At 43.8% G+C, this 17,683-nt stretch overlaps 1 protein-coding gene across 10 annotated transcripts in view; it reads right to left on the bottom strand.

Moving 5' to 3' along the window:
* Positions 1-17,683, bottom strand: part of spata6 (spermatogenesis associated 6) — a 150,018-nt gene that overhangs the window by 68,310 nt on the left and 64,025 nt on the right. For all 10 annotated transcript variants that reach the window (XR_010975507.1, XM_068037157.1, XM_068037161.1 and 7 more), the window contains 2 exons: positions 9,526-9,606; positions 1,659-1,943 (listed from right to left, as the gene is read on the bottom strand). Coding sequence is in view for 9 of the 10 variants with exons in the window: in XM_068037157.1 (XP_067893258.1) it covers positions 1,659-1,943; positions 9,526-9,606 (366 nt within the window). In the remaining variant the exon portion in view is untranslated. The remainder of the gene's footprint in view (positions 1-1,658; positions 1,944-9,525; positions 9,607-17,683) is intronic.

The following is a 17,683-nucleotide window of genomic DNA, read 5'->3' as shown; positions in this document are numbered from 1 at the left end:
GTCAGTGTTTCCAGCATTTTAGTTTTTGTTTCAGATTTTTAGTATTTGCAGTGATTTACTTTTTTCCTTTAAAAAGAGAAACTATTAAAAAATGTTGACAATCATGCTTTAACAAAAAAAATTAAATATTTTCAAACTTTTCCTAATGCTCAATTCACACCAATTATTTTACATTGATTGCACAAGTCATGAAACTACACTGGTGGAAAATATCACTATTTCCAGGGACTTTAATATTAGTTTGAGGAAACTGCTTAATCACTGTCCCAGCATGCATTACTCCACAATAGGCTTAAAATAATAGCTGAAAATATGAAAACATTTACAAATGCTAGACAGTGGACCCATGTATTATTTGTACATGAAACTGAGTTTCACTTAAATTAACAAAATACTGTGAATGCTGGAAATCTGAAACAAAAGCAGAAAATGCTGGAAATGCTCAACAGGTCAGGCAGCAACTGTGGGAAGAGAAATGGTGGGGGTGGGTATATTAACATGGGTGAGCTGGTGGGTTTGGGTTGGCGGGTGGGAGGGTGGTTAAATGGGCAAAAATTCTGAGTGCGCTGAGAAGCTGGTTCCAACCTGTCAACTTCCAGATTTTACTGAGGCAAGACAACGGGTAGGCAGCCAACCCGCTCCCAGGAAGCACCTCCAAGAACTGCCGGCCAATAGGAGGGCTGACAGCTCTTCAGTCTCAGCAGCGCCACTGGGAACAGTGGCAATTACTGGGACTGCAACCAGCCGGGAGACTCAGTGTTGGATGAGGTTGGGGATTGCCAGGGCCAATCAGGCAAACCCTGGCAAGGGGTTGGTGCGGGTGCAGGGGGATTTCTGAAGGGGTGGCCATTACCACCAGGAGGCCGCTCCGTGGGTCGGGAGGGACCCCCACACCCCAGCCCATAAGGAGGCCGCCTGGTTTTACTGGGCAGCCTCCCCATGCGGCAGGGGGCCCACCAGCCATTGGCAAAATGCCAGCGAAAGCACTAAGAGGCCCTTAATGGGACACTTAAGGGCCTCAATTGGTCACTGGACAGGAAGGCTGTCCTCCACCTTCCCTGCCACTGATAAAATTCCATGGTGTCAGGAAGCCAACGGGCACTCCACCACCTTCACCTGCCATTTTGTGGCCCCTTCTGCCTCCCAGCCCATGGCTAGAGGCCTGGTAAAATTTAGCCCCAAGTGTGGATGGCCAGGTTTCCCGAACCTTGGGAAACCTAGCAGCTGCAGCAAGGACGACCTCGGAGAGAAGGCAAGGGCCTTCACAGCACTCCTTGTGGCCCAGGAAAAGCAGGAGTACTTCCTCCCAGCCTCTCAAGCGTCAGACTACCCCCATACAAAAGCTGCCCCGCCTCCCAGGTGAGGAATTGGACATCTACTGAGATTGGAGACCTACTGGGATTGGACACCTCCACCCACCACCCCGCACCCTCACACTCCCTGGGTTGGTGATCCGACCAACTAGTCCTGCAGCCTCCTCCGTAGTTCTGTCTTCCATCAGGGAACCTGTCAAGGACAAAAGGGCACACATTATGGAGTTAAAACTCTCAGCGGATTGGTAAATGAAACTTCACCTCACAATATAGGTTTAACATTTCAGGTCAATGACTGTTCACCAGACCTTTTGTTCATCTAAAAGATTTTCTCCAGACACGTACATGTCTTATTACAAATGGAGGTTTGTTATCTGTTTCCTTTTTAAATTGATAAGGTCCGAGGTTCAGGTGTGCGAGTCTCTGATTGGCATCCTCTGAGAGCGCTGCCATCCGTCTTTTGGTATATGGTGATAGAGACCGTGTCTGAGATGCCATTGTGGGCTGTTTGTAGCTGTTATCATTTCTGAACTCTACGGGGCATTCTGCAAGGCAAGTTTTTCGCTTTGATGATTTTGTCATGGATTTTCTGACTGGGGTGGATTGTAGTTCCAACTTCACATCATCTTCCTAAACAAAGAAGTTGCAAGAATATTTTTTCATGATGACATTAATAAATCAATCAAAAAGAACTTCACAAATCACTGTGGAGTATTATAAACCATGACACAATCTATACAATAAACAAATACCTTTGAAAAGAGAGGAAAATTTTAGAACATACCCAGTTCAGATATTCAAGTAAAAGTCAAATCACATAAGCAAGAAAAATGAGATTTTAGACAGTAATAGTTTTCTTCCTCCAGGATAAGCAAAACACTAAAAATTGTGTTCATTGCATTTGAAAAGAATCACTGTATAATTTGATAATAGAATTGCATTGGTAGAAAAATAAAAATAATCAAAAATGCTTTCGCATTTCACTTTTTGGAAACCTGATGGAAGTCCATGTTTTAAAGAAAATCACATTTGACAGGATCTATTACAAATAGGTTCATGCACAATCAGTGCTTGCAGATCACTTATTTTTGGGGCTCCCCTCCTTAATGATTGTGCTTAATATACAGTAACACAGGCACAATGTTTACAAGAAACTTTGTTTAATTTTTAAAAAAACATAGCGGAAATTCTCCACCTCCTTTTGATCCCACACCTCTGCACATAATTCCTCCAGAAAAAGAGAATGAAGAAGTGCAAGTGGCATTAAGAGAACAGGGGAAAAAAAGCAAGAAATGAAAAGGAAAAGTTAGAAAGAAACAATTAATTTTCCATTTCTTCCTGTGTTGTGTTGATCAGGCTCTTTCAAACTTGCATGTCTTCCCCTCCATGCAAAGAAAGACAGAGCAGGAGAAATAAGAATGAAAAGGAGACGGAGGAAAAGGTTTTATGAAAAGAATAAGGGAAAGAAGCAAAAGAACTATAGGAAGATAAAACAGGAAAAAAAGTAAGAAAAGAAAATTGAATTGGCATGATATCAAATGGGAGAGGTTGCCCAATTGTAGAGTGCTTTCTAAACTACTGCCAGGAATTTAGCTGATGCTGCTGCCAGTGCACCATTGTCACTTCATGGCCGATACCCTGTCATGACTCGTGCATGAGCAGAATTTTGTTAGTTTATACTGGTTTAGAAATTCGACCACATAGCACACATATTTCTGGTGTTAAGTGGCCTTATAAACCGACAATATTCCAGAAAGTAAGTGACTGCTCATTATGAGCCAGAAGTACCGCTTGACAGTACTGTTAACGCTGCCAGCCATCACTTTGCTGACAATTAGGATAGGATGATAGAGTGGTACCTGGCTGGGTTTGATTTGTCTTTCTTATGTGGAAAGAACATACCTGGTCAATTTTTCACATTGTCAGGTAGATGCCAACATTGTAGCTGTACTGGAACAGTTCAGCTAGGCGTGCAGCTAATGCTCGAGCATAGAACTTCAGCACTGTTTCTTGAAGTCAAGTGGTTCAAGTCACTGAAGACTGGGATCTGCAATGCTGGGGACAGGAAAAGGCAGAGAAAGAGCATCCACTCGCCAGTTCTGAATGAAGTAGGCTGCAAGTGCTTCAGCCTGGTGTTTTGCACTTGTGCTGGGATCCACCATTCTTGAGGATAGTGATGTTCATGGAGCCTAGTTAGTTGCTTAATTGTCCACCACTGGATGTAGCAGAGTTACAAAGCTTTTACATGATCAGTTGGTTATGGGATCACTTAGCTCTGTCAATAGCATGCTGCATTCCCTGTTGGGCATGCTTGTAGTCCTATGTTGTAGCTCTAGCAGGTTGCCATCTTATTTTCTGGCATGACTGGTGCTGCTCTGGCATGCTCTTCGACACTGTTCATTGAACTAGGGTTGATCACGGTTATGGAGGAGTGAGGGATATGCTGGGAGATGAGGTTACAGATTGTGGTGATATACAATTCTGCTGCTGGTGATGGCCCACAACACCTCATGGATGCCCAGTTTTGAGCTGCTAGATATGTTCTGAATCTATCCCATTTTAGCACGGTGGTATTTCCCCTCAGTGTGAAGAGAGGACTCAGTCTCCACAAGAATTGTGCAGTGGTCACTCCTACCAATGCTGTCATGGCCAGATGCATCTGTGACAGGTAGATTAGTGAGGAAAATGTGAAATAGGATATTCCTAGTGTTGGCTCTCTCACCACGCTGCAACCCAGTCTGGCAGCTGCACCCTTCAGAACTGGCTAGCTCGGTCAGTGGTGGTAGCATTGAGCCACTCCTGGCGATGGATATTGAAATCCCTCACCTGGAGTACATTCAGTTCCCATGTTCCCTCAGTGCTTCTTCCAAGTGGTACTCAACATGGTGGAGTACTAGGGCGAAAGGTGGAAATCATAATGTTTCCTTAGCCATGTTTGACCTGAAGCCATGAGAATCAATTTTGAGGACTCCTAGGGACCCGCTGCTGTACACAACTGTGCCCACTTCTGGTCAGTCTGTTCTGTCAGTGGGACAGGACATACTAAGGGATGGTGATGGAGGTGTCTACAATGGCTAATCGGTACAATGCTGTGAAGCTGCCTACATCAGACTACATCAGACTAATCTATGGGATGGCTCTCCCAACTTTGGCAAAAGTCCCCAAATGTTAGTGAGGCTTTGTCGGGTTGACTGGACTTGGTGTGCCTAAGTCCATCCTGTTTGATTCTTGTTTATCTTTCTAGCAATTTGATACAATTAAGTGACTTCAGAGGGCACTTTAAACGTCAACCACATATGGTGTGGGACCATATCAGCCATATCAGGTTTCTTTCCCTAAAAGACACTGGAGAATTAGCTGGATTTTTCTGACAAAACCTGATTTTTTGAAACTGTATTCAATTCTCATACTGCAGTGGTAGAATTTGAACTCACATTCTTTGGATTATTAATCCAGTAAAATAACCACTACCCTAAAAAAATATACAAATCCTTTGTTAGAGATCAAAAAATTTGTTTTGGACATATCGTTCAATTACGATTCTCTCTTACCCCCAAAATGGTTGAAAGATATGGAGTCCATTTAAAAAGTTAAATAAATATTTTAAGTCTGTCTTCATAATAGAAGACACAAAAACATACCAGAAATAGTGGGAAACCAAAATGCTAATGAGAGTGAGGAACTTAAAGTAATTAATATTAGTAAAGAAAAAGTGTTGGAGAAATTAATGGTACTAAAATACCAAAAAATCCCCTGGGTCTACATTCTAGGGTTCTAAAAGAGGTGCCTGCAGAGGTAGTGGGAACACTGACTGTGATCTTCCAAAATTCTGGATACTGGATTGGAAGATAGTAAATGTAACACCACAGGCTGGGATTTATACTTCCGCCGACGCAATCGGCGACGGACGCAAACAATGGCGGTCCGCCTGTGCAGGCCACACGTCACGGAGCTGCCATTCTATTAAGTGCGGTGGCTCAATTAAATTGCCGGGGCGGACTGCCCACCCTGATGACATGGAGTGGGCGGGTGGTCTGTCCTCGGCAATGGCATCAGCTGCCTTTGCACAGGCGCTAACGCCATTTTTAAAGGTCTTCGAGCCCTACATTTCAATTTTAATATTTAAAGACAGAGTAATCTGAAAAAATTGACTAAAATGATTTTGCCCCTCTCCCACCCCCCTCAAACAACCATAGATTTAATTACCTGCCCTCTCCCCCACCCCAAAACACTCAACTTGTGCACCTGACCTTGCCCCCCACCCCCCAAAGTGCATCAACTTTCCACTTTACCCCTTCCCACCATCCCCTACACCAATGAGATGAATGTGACCCCGCTCCCCACCCCTGCAGAGAAACTTACCTACTCCCTCTTCCCACTAGTGTTCCGTCTCGGATCCCCAGATGGGGATCAGAAGGCGCAAGGACGCTGGCTCTGGCACCAATATTGCACCAGGACAGAAGGCGGGAGCGGGATGGTAATTTATTCATTTATTTAAATTAATTTACATCATTAAATTGGGCTCCCGTCGCCGAATGGCGGGGGGTGGGGAACCACCATGAGGCTTCACCGCCGCTGGCAATATCAAGCTGGGTCTTCCCGGTGTCGAGGTCCGTTGCAAGCCTCTCCCACAGGCATTTTCCGGCCCACTCTCCTGCCACGACCCCCAGCGTTGGGCAGTCTGTAAAATTTGCCCCCACTATTCAAGAAACAAGGGAAAGAGAAAACAGGGAACTCGTGCAAGTTAACCTGACATTAGTCGTCAGGAATATGCTGGAATTCATTAAGAAGGAAGTGGTAACAGGGCATTTAGAGCATCATAATATGATTAGGCAGTGTCAACATGGTTTTATGAAAGGGAAATTGTGCTTGGCAAATCTATTAGAGTTTTTTTAGGATGTAACTAGCAGGGTAGATAAAGGGACCTGGTGTTGGTAGTATATTTGGATTTTCAAAAGGCATTTGATAAGATGTCACATGAAAGGTTGTTGCACAAGATATGGGCTCGTGGGGTTTGGGATAACATATTAGTTAGGTTAGAAGATTGGTCAAAAGATAGAAAATAGAGAGTAGGAATAAACGGGTCATTTCCAAGTTGGCAGGCTGTTACTAGTGCGGTGCTGCAAGGATCAGTGCTGGGGCCTCAGATACTTGCAATCTCTGTCAATGACTTAGATGAAGGGAGCAAATGTAATGTATCCAAGTTTCTTGATACAAAGCTAGGTAGGAAATTGCACTGTGAGAAGGTTACAAAGAGCCTGCAAACAGCTATAGACAAGTTAAGAGTCACTGACCTGAAACGTTAACTCTGCTTCTCTCTCCACAGATGCTGCCAGACCTGCTGAGTATTTCCAGCGTTTCGTGTTTTTATTTCAGATTTCCAGCATCCACAGTATTTTGATTTTATACTAGACAAGTTAAGTGATTGGGCAATAAGACGACAGATGGAGTATAATGTAGGGAAATGTGAAGTTGTTCACTTTGGCAGGAAGAATAGAAACAGAATATTTTTTAAATGATGATAAACTTTTAACTGTTGGTGGTGGTATTCAGACTTTAATCATTCTATTGTTCTGGCCTATAGTGGTGTCCTACATTAATTATAGGCAGATATGCCAATTGTATTCTTAAGCTTTGAGTGAATAAACTGCAACCTACCCTTCACCACTTTCTTTTTGTGCTATGAATTGACCTGGCATTGGGTGATGTATGGCTCAACTTCATTGCACCTTTTATTCTAACTCCCTAACATTTTCCATTTGTCTCCCCTTTTAAATTATTGCAGTAAAGGGCAGGGGTGGGGGTGGTGGTGGTGCAGGGGGAAGATAATTGTGCTAACCCCAGTGCACTGACTTTATCGTTGCTCCAGACCTGGACCTTGATGGTGCTGACGTTCAAGGAAGCTGTGCTTCCCCTTCCATATTGCATATTTTTCTGTACTTAGGTTTGTTAATGGAAGTAGCAGAAAGGGTTAACTTGTCACAAGATTGAACTTTCTGAGAACAAGCTATCATTCTCAGAGGGAGCTGCGTTATATGTGCCACCGTTTAGGAAGCCTTCAGTTGAGTTCCCCAGACAGCATAGTCATGACAAGTATTCCCCTGGTGCAGCAACTTAAAGACCATCTAGATTGGCTCTCAGAGTACATGTGGGCCAGAATTTTACGTTGGGCGGGAGGCCCCGCCCACCAGCCAAAGGTCGGTAGTGAGCCTGCCTCTGCCAGTTCTGGGGAGCCAGGCCGGGATTTTTCGCACCCAGGCCCTTAATTGGTCATCGGCAGGACTTCCATCTCCTTCAGGCAGGAAGTCCCGCCTAATGGAGCCGCCAGTCAATCAGCAGGCTGGCAGCTCTTCGTTCCAGCAGCGCCACCAGGAGCGGCCAGCTTCAGGAAGAAGGGGAAGGACGACCTGAGAAAGGAGGTAAGTTTTTAGGGCCTCGCCGAGGACCAGGCCCCAGCGAGGCAAGGGCAGTCAGTTATGAGAGGGGTGGGGGCGGGAAGGAGAGTTGTGCGTTGGGGGCAGGTGGGGTTCAGGGGTGCCCCCCCGTGGGCACAGGATGCCTGACCAGGAGGACCCCCGACCCCAGCCCACAAGAAGGCCGCCTGGTGTTACCAGGCGGGGTTCTTGAGGCCTTTGATGTCTGGCAGCCAAGAGTAAAATACCCGTGGCGGCGGGAGGAGGCACTTAAGTGCCAGTTAATTGGCCACTTAAGGGCACTGATTGGCCTGGATTGGGCAGGCCATTTCTCATCGCCGCCGCCCCGCGTATAATTGCAGCAGGGGCGGGAGGGGGTCAGGAACGGCTCCCCCGCCTCCCACTCAATTTTATGCCCCCACCCACCACCAGTCTGCTCGTTTGGGGGACATAAAATTCTGGCCGTGGTGTGTGGTGGAAAATCAGATAAGTTTCAGGAGGTAATGGCTGTAAAAAGAGAATATAAATAGAGCCCAGCAGTGATCCCTCTCATTTCTTTTTGCTGTGTGTGCCTGGTTTGTTGCATTGCCTGGCCCCTTTAAGATAAACACATGGCCGTGAATGTGCACTTCTTCAAGGGAATGTTGCTTGTGCATGGACTCTTTGTTCCCTGCATGATGCATTCTTGATTGCTCCGCAGCTACGCACCTGCACAGTTTAGAGGGAATACTGGACCTCAGCAGCAGCTAAAATCTTTTAGGCAGGAAGCAATATGAACTACATAAACAAGATTTCAACTTTTGCACAGCTCATTAAACTGACTGGGCTGGATTTTGGAGGTAGCAGTGAATAGCCGTTTGTTACATTTGCACACAGACTTTCTATAGGCTTTTGGACTAGAAATTCCTGCCAACTATCCAAATGGTGCAGCACCCTCCACAGAGCATCTGGGTGCTGTGAGAACTGTGTGCCAGATTGAAAAATTGTTAATGAGTAGTGCAAAATCTGAACCAGCAAATGTCAGTTATAATATTGATTCAATGTCAAATCAGGTACAGAAAGCAAAATAAACAGAGGAAGAGAAGTATTGGATTTAGAGAGTGTCATAAAAGAGATGGAAAGAAAAAGATTTTTAAAAATTCATATCTCCATCAATAATTAAAATCTGAAGCAATGAGATGCCACATTAATCAAGCTAAAGTTTCAGTGCCAGAGAGGTTGTTTGACAGTAATTAAGATTTATCATGTCATCAAAAGGGTACTTACGCTGGAATAGACAAGCCCTAACTTTTTCTGGCGGGTTTAGTGTGTATCTATCAGGTAAATACATCAACTTCACGCCATTCAATATATTTGAATGGTGAGCCTCTCCACGAGATACCATTATCATGCAGCTTCTGGAGGACCAGGGCATCACAGACAGCAATCTCCTGATTTCCATGTTTAACTGTACATGTGTGGTCACAGGAAATTACTGTTTACTTTCCACATAAATATCAGTAAGTGCTGTTAATCTCACTGTTACTTCTACTGCAAAATCCAGCCCAACTGCAAAATTATGCTAAAACTATTTTGCTATTTACAGTGAAACCATTTGAGTAATTCACAGTTAAGATACAGATACTAACAGCTTATATTGTTACAGTTGAGATTAGATGTATAAGAAATGCTGAATTAAAATGTTACTCCATCTTCAGCACAAACTGTATAAAGCTCAATCAATTAAAAAAATTAAACCAGTATTGTGAACCTGAAAAGCCTATTTTACCTGCAATACAATTAATCAATGCAATGCTCACCTCATATTCTATGTGTGTAAGGTCAAGTGGACATTCTTTGATTATTGAAGTTGTAGAGAATTCCAACCTTGGGGCTATACCCTGAAGCAGAAAAGATCAGATGATATCAGAGACCAGAATCTCTCTCTCTTACATACTCTCACCCAGAAAGACAAAAGCATAGGATAATCAGAACATCTAATTACTCTCACTGCACTGTTTTTTTAAATATTTCCCAAATACAGAAAATCATAATGGTGATTGTGGCTCAGTGAGTAATATCTGGGTTCTGAGTCAGAAGGTCAAGGTATCAACCTCCACTCCAGTACTTGAGTACATGCATTAGACTGACACTAGAGTACTGTGCTGAGGGAGTGTAGCATTGTCAGAGGTGTTATCTTTGGAATGAGACATTAAATCAAGGTTCCAACTGCTAATTAACATAAACTAAATAGTGCCATGGCAATATTTAAAGAGCAAAGTGTTCTCCCAATATTGTAGCCAAGATTCGTCTCTCGAACAACCACCAAATACACATTAAACAGCTATATTTCATTTGATATTTGCTGTTTTAAGGCCTTGCTGTGCGCAAATTGGGTGCCAAAGCTGCATATATTGCACAGTAACTACACTTCTTAAAATAATTCTTTGGCTTTCAAATGGGTTGCAATATTCTGGGAATATGATACAGTGCTACGTTGATGTAAGTTCTTTCTTTTCTATAGCACCAGGACTAGACGCAAGCCCAGGAACAAATAATTGCAGCCACAAGAACAATGGGGTTGAATTTCCACAGTGGCTCTCCCAATCATCCGGAATAACCTTGGCGGAGGATCTATGAAAATCACGTTTATGCTGTTTCTCCAAGGTTTCCGCAGATCTTACACTGCTGTTACAGCAGATGTTTGGGAAACCCACTGCGTAATTCCAATCCCTGTGTTTCTAGGGTGATGACACCTCCCCCCTTACACCACATGCCTCACCTAAACTGCTGCGATGGTGGTGTGACCTTTATTATCATATCTCACCTTGGTCTATCCCCCCATACCCAACTCTTCTGGCAACTTATCTTCCTTCTTCTACCTCTTTCCTTTTGCTCAAAAACCTTTTTCTCTACTGCTCACTCAAGTCCAATGCTAAGTTTCTCATTGAGATATTCTCACCGCTTTTCTTCCTCAGCCTCTGCTCTGAGTGACTTCAATCTTCATCTTAACTCACTTTCTCCTGAGTTCACTGCCTTTCCGTCCTCTCTTAACCTCTCCCTCCATAGAAACTCTCCTACCCTTACTAATGGCCACCCTCTTGATCTTTGCATCTCATGTGGCCCCTCTATTCCCGTTGTCTAAATCAAAAAGCCATCTCTGATCACTTTTCTGTATCTTCCTCCACTCACATCCCCCTTCCCACCCTATCTGTTTCTGCATCTGCCACTGGAAAAAACTTACCCCAAGTCACTTAAAACAGCACTTTCATCTTCCATTCACCGAAACTTCTGCAGCTACAAATCTGCTCAGTCATAACCTCATCTCTATTTTGGTGCCCTTGACCCCAGCAAAATCCTTACTCTCTCCCACCCTGACTATTCCCCTTGCTACCATTGTCTTTTGCCCCCATCAAAAACACCATTCCTTATCCACCAATTCCATCTCTCTCACTGGCCACTCTCTCAGGCTGAACTAGGCTGTTCCAAACGTCAGCATCCTATTTGACTCAGAGCTGAGCTTCCAACCCCATTTCACCAAAACCACCTACTTCCAGCTCCATAATATCACCCATCTGTCTCAGCCCATCTGCTGCTGAAACCCCCATCCATGCTTATGTTAACTCCAGACTCAACTGTTCTAATGCTCTCCTCCCATTTCCACCTTCCACAAACTTAAGCTTATCCAAAACTCTGATGCCCATATCCTAACTTGCACCACGTCTCGTTCATCCATCACCACTGTGCTTGCTGACCTACATTAATATCTGATCCACCAGTGCCTCAATTTTAAAACTCTCATCTTTGTGTTCAAATCCCTCCAAGACCTTACCCCTCTCTATATGTTACTTTCTCCAGCTCTACAACCCTTCAGGAACTCTGTATTCCTTCAATTTCAGCCTCTATGCATCCCCCACTTCCTTAGTCTCACCAATAGCAGGTGTGCCTTCAGCTGTCTAGGCCCTAAACTCTGAAATTCCCTCCCTAAACCTCTCCCCTCTATTCTCCTTCAAGACCCTCCTTAAAACCTACTTCATTGACGAAGCTTTTGGTCAGCTGTCATGATGTCTCCTTCTTTGACCAGCTGTCAATTTTTGTCCGATTACCCTCCTACAAACTGCCTTGGAACTTTTTAAATCACGTTAAAGGTCTTGTATAAATGCAAGTTGTTATTCTATTATGGCTACTGAATTATACCAAAATGAACAGTTGTCAATAATTATCTGTGAGTCAGACAGCTCTAAAATAATTTCATATTTTTCTGATGATCAGAAAAATTTTGTGCATCTTTAGGTCAACCAATGGACTAGAGATGCTAAAAATAACATAGGTTAACAAAACCAAGGTGAGAGTGTTACTGTGGAGTTACGAGCCCTGAAAGTCTTGGTGAGCTGCTACACCACCGGAAGGGGGCAAGGCAAGACTTTTGCTTGTCAACTGGCCCAGATCCCGACTCTGTCCAAAATCTAAGTAAACAGCAAATTAACATTTTGTTTTTGTGCAACTGCAGTGCCCATCCCAGCATGCTACCAGCTGAAGTGTACAAAAGAAGATCTGAAAGATTCCAGACTTAAACTTTCAGCTTCAAAATGTAATTGTTACAGAGAAACAGACATACAAAAAAGTGGTGGGTCTCACTTCTTTCAGGATTTAATGCAGGTGTGCAAAGCACAGGGGGAAACTGAGGCAAAACTGGTAGAATTTAGGACATCTAACTAACATAAATGATTATAAAGACTAATGAAATATTGGTCGTTATCTCAAGGGGACTGGAATACAAAAGGGATGGAAGTTATGCCACAATTATATGAAGCTCAGTTGGACCCCACATAGATTATTATATTTGGTTCTGGGTACCACACCTCAGGAAGGATATATTGGCCTTGCAGCGGATGCAGTGCAGATTCACCAGAATGATGCCTAGACTGAGAGGGTTAAAATATGAGGACTGGTTGCATCGACTAGCCTTGCATTCCTATGAGTACAGAAGATTAAGGGGTGATCTAATTCAGGTGTCTATGATTATTAAAGGAGTGGACAGGGTAGATATAAGCTATTGCCTCTAACAAATCTGATTGAATTTTTCGAGGAGGTGGCTAGGTTTGTAGATGAGGGTAAAGAGTTGATGTAGTCTACATGGACTTCAGGAAGGCTTTTGATAAGGTCCCACATGGGAGATTGGTCAAGACGATAAGAGCCCATGGGATCCAGGGCAATTTGGCAAATTGGATCCAAAATTGGCTTAGTGGCAGGAGGCAGAGGGTGATGGTCGAGGGTTGTTTTTGCGATTGGAAGCCTATGACCAGTGGTGTACCGCAGGGATCAGTGCTGGGACCCTTGCTGTTTTTAGTGTACGTTAATGATTTAGACGTGAATATAGGAGGTACGATCAGTAAGTTCGCAGATGACACAAAAATTGGTGGTGTCGTAAATAGTGAGGAAGAAAGCCTTGAATTACAGGATGATATAGATGGGCTGGTAAGATGGGCAGAGCAGTGGCAAATGGAACTTAATCCTGAGAAGTGTGAGGTGATGTATTTTGGGAGGACTAACAAGGCAAGGGAATATACAATGGATGATAGGGCCCTAGGAAGTACAGAGGGTCAGAGGAACCTTGGTGTACTTGTCCATAGATCACTGAAGGCAGCAGCACAGATAGATAAGGTGGTTAGGAAGGCATATGGGATACTTGCCTTTATTAGCCAAGGCACTGAATATAAGAGCAGGGAGGTTATGATGGAGCTGTATAAAACGCCAGTTAGGCCACAGTTGGAGTACTGTGTACAGTTCTGGTCGCCACATTATAGAAAGGATGTGATTGCACTGGAGAGAGTGCAGAGGAAATTCACCAGGCTGTTTCCTGGGCTGGAGCATTTCAGCTATGAAGAGAGACCGGACAGGCTAGGACTGTTTTCCTTAGAGCAGAGAAGGCTGAGGGGGGACCTGATTGAGGTATACACAATTATGAGGGGCATAGATAGGGTAGATAGGAAGAAACGTTTTCCCTTAGCGGAGGTGTCAATAACTAGGAGGCATAGATTTAAGGTAAGGGGCGGGAGGTTTAGAGGGGATTTGAGGAAAAATATTTTCACCCAGAGGGTGGTTGGAATCTGGAACACCCTGCCTGAAGGGGTGGTAGAGGCTGGAACCCTCACAACATTTAAGAAGTATTTAGATGAGCACTTGAAATGCCATAGCATACAAGTGCTGGAAAATGGGATTAGAATAGATAGGCTTGATGGCCAGCGCAAACATGGTGGGCTGAAGGGCCTGTTTCTGTGCTGTATAACTCTATGACTCTAGTGAAGGAGTCTAAAACCTAAACTTAAAATTAAAGTTAGGCCTTTTAGGGGTGATATCAGGAAGCAATTCTTCACACAACGGGCAGTGGAAGTCAGCAACTCTTTTCCCTAAAATGTTGCTCAGGCTAGGTCAATTGAAAGTTACAAAACTGAGATTAATAAGTTAAGATACAAAGCAGTCATGATTGAATTGAATAGTCTACTCCTGTTCCTATATTCCTGAAGTCATCCTCCTCCTCTAATGTCAGTCTGCAGACAGTCACAATTCCTCACAATTTGTGATCCAAATTCCTCACCCAACGAGTTTCTATCACTTCCATATTATGATGGCATAGGAAATTCTACCTTAGTCTGTGTTCAGGCAAGCCATAAGGGGACCAAGTGGAACAGCAGTTAGACTGATGACGATTAAATTCAACAAAGAAGTTGCACATTTCAAAGCTCCGTCCATGGGTGTGCAGTTCTCAGTGTTAAACGGATAGAATCAGAAAAATCATAGCTGAAGTCCTCCAGAAAATAATGGAAGTTGAACTCTCCAATAAAATAGCCACCTTTGAAATAAAGTCAATTCAGCTTTATCTGTTGTTAACTGCGATAGAGATGTTCCATCTATCCCGCTTCCCCCGCCGTTCTAAATGCTGTGTCCATAAGCCGCTTACTTGCAGAGGGGAAATAAAACAGGTGCATGCAGGACAGGTAGCAACACTATGAAAGTGGCTTGTCATAGTTTTTTCATTTTGTTTCATATAGCAGTTTAAACCCCTTTCCTAGAATTCTTTAAAGATTGCCTCTGGTTGACTCCACCTCACACCCGCATAAAAAGATGAGTTCATGAGAACACGCTGCTACCGATTCTAAGCTCAATAGTACAGCAAGACGAAGTAGGGCAGCCTCTGCGCTCCCCTCTAGTCAGTTACCTTCATGTTGTGCTCTCATAGCCATCATTATCAAAGCACCTCAATTTTGAAGTATGCAACATTATTTTTCCAGAATGTATAACTATACCAACAGACTCGATGAATTATTGCCTTCTTGCAAATGAAATAAGGAAATGTACGCTAGCACCAATATATAAACTAATGCAAAATTCTAAGTAGTTTTATTTTAAAAAATAGCAATTTTCTTTGAAGCTTCAAGCAGATTCTCCTTTCTAGGTGATACAAAACATGTACATCTTTACAGCAATAATGGGAATCTCATAGCTGTAACTTAATTTTGTGACTTAAAGCTTAGAAAGGGTAAACACACAAGAAAGTGCCAAAATAAGAACATAAGAACTAGGAGCAGGAGGAGGCAATTCAGCCCCTCAAGCCTGCTCCACCATTCAATACGATCAAGATCATCTCATCTTGGCCTCAACTCCACTTTCCTGCCCGTTCTCCATAACCCTTCAACCCATTTCTAATTAAAAATCTGTCTATCTCCTCCTTAAATCTACCCAATGCCCCGGCATCCACGGCACTCTGGGATAGTGAATTCCACAGATTCACGACCCTTTGAGAGAAGTAATTTCTCCTCATCTCTGTTTTAAATCTGCCACCCATTTATACTAATCCTGCATTACTCCCATTTCCTCCTCACATACCCACCTTCTTTGGCATCCTTCTTAGTCTGCTCCTATCTAGTACTCTCTCGTACTATCCAACACTTATTCCTTTATGCACCTTATTCTTTTTTTCTACTTCTATGTGCTGGTGCCCATCACCCTGCCAATTTAGTTTATACCCTCCCCGACCACATTAGTGAACCTCCCTGTGAGGGCATTGGTCCCAGTCCTGTTGACGTCCCTTTCGAATAGGTGCCTCCTGCCCCAGAACTGGTCCCAATGCCCCAGGAATATGAAGCCCTCCCTCCTGTACAATGCCTCAAGCCACACATTCATTGATCCTCCCTATTTCTACTCTCGCTGGTGCATGGCACTGGGAGTGATCCAGAGATTACTATCTTCTACTTTTTAACCTCCTCCCTAACTCCTGAAAGTCTGACTGTCGGACCTCAATAGCTGCCCTCTCTATGTCTTTGGTACTAACATGAACCACAACTTCTGGCTCACTCACTTCGCCCTGCAGAATATTCGACACCGTCTCCGTGATGTCCTTTACCCTGGCACCAGGGAGGCAACACACCATGCAGGACTCACAATGACTTTTATGAAAACACCTGTATGTGCCCCTAACTATGGAATCACCTGTAAGGACTGCATTTCTACGCTTGCTGACCTCCCCCACCCACCCCCACCAACTGCTGTGCAGTCCCTTGCCCATTGGTGCCATTGGTCTAGACTGCATTCTTCAAGATGTCATCACTCCAATGTTGAGTACCAATTTGAGAGTGGCACACATCCCGAAGACTCCTGCACTTCCTACCTCTTCCTACGCTTCCGGATGGCCACCCAAGTACTATCCTGAGCTCTATCTCCCTGTTGGGGTAGCCACTTCCTAGAACATACGATTCAGGAACCTTCAGCCTCCCTGATGTTCCACAGTGATTCCAGCTGCCCCTCAAGCTCGGAAGCCTTGAGCTCAAGCTCAAGCAGCTGACAACACTTTCTATGCTCATGATCCCCCAAGACACATGAAATGTCCTGAGGTCCCCACATGGCACAGGAATTGCAAACAAAATGTTTCAGCTGCCCATCCATGCTCGAAAAAAAACTATTCCCTCTTTCAGAATCTAGTTAATACCTTGCTTAAACTATTAATTTTAATTAATGCCAACAGGTCTTGCTGTCTCCCATTCCCTCGATCGGACCGCTCCTTTTTAAAAAACGGCACCTTTTTAAAAAACGGCACCTGAGAACAGTACCTTTTCCCTCACTCATCAAATTCCAAATTCTCACCAAATTAAGGGAATACAAGCCACATTTATACAACTTGTCTGCATAATTTATCCCTTTAAGCCCTGGTATCTTTCTTGTAAATCTGCATGGTACCCCCTCAAAAAGCAATATATCCTTCTTGAGATGCAATGTCCAGAACTGAACAACAGTACATCAGATGGGGTCTGACTAAGGCTCTATAAACTACGTAACTTTCTCCCCTTTGTATAGAAATTATGGCAAAGATTCAAGTAGCCGTCTTAAGTGCTTTTTGTATCTGTCCACTAGCTTTTAGTTATTTCTGCACTTGGACACCCAAATCTTTTTGCTCTTCCACAGTTTCTAGTTTTTCACCATTTAGAAAATGTGTTTTTTCCCCTTGGATCCCTTGCAATGACTTTACACTTATTTACATTGAACTCAACTGCAAGTTTTGCCCATTCACTTAATCTGTTTATGTCTCTTTATAACTTTCTGTTTTGATCTGCACTACTTATCATGCCTCTGACAGCTTCCATGCTGCTCTGGAAGCAAAAACAGCTGACATCTTGACTCTAGGCCCCAGCAACAACAGGGGTTTCTACAGCATCATATCACTCCGGCACTCTGTTTCTATGCAAAGCCATAGGAGTGTTAAAGCTCAGCCCCAATAGAGAGGCACCTGCTGCCCTTTCTCAGGATGACTACATTCTGTGCCCTCACCACCTACTCTGCAGTGTCTTTTCAGTGCTGCTGAGCCAGATGGGCCAAACTGGGTCATCCACTACAGACATCTGAAGTGTCCTCAATGGAAGCTCAGCAGTATCCAGCACTCGAGCTGTAGCTACTGAGAATCCATCTTTGGCCTCCTTGTCTCGA

This window comes from Heterodontus francisci, chromosome 8 (genome assembly GCF_036365525.1).
Source record: "Heterodontus francisci isolate sHetFra1 chromosome 8, sHetFra1.hap1, whole genome shotgun sequence".
In the NCBI taxonomy this organism is placed as follows: Eukaryota; Metazoa; Chordata; class Chondrichthyes; order Heterodontiformes; family Heterodontidae; genus Heterodontus; species Heterodontus francisci.
The sequence above is the reverse complement of the archived record's forward strand: the minus strand, read 5'-3'. Positions and strand labels throughout refer to the sequence as shown.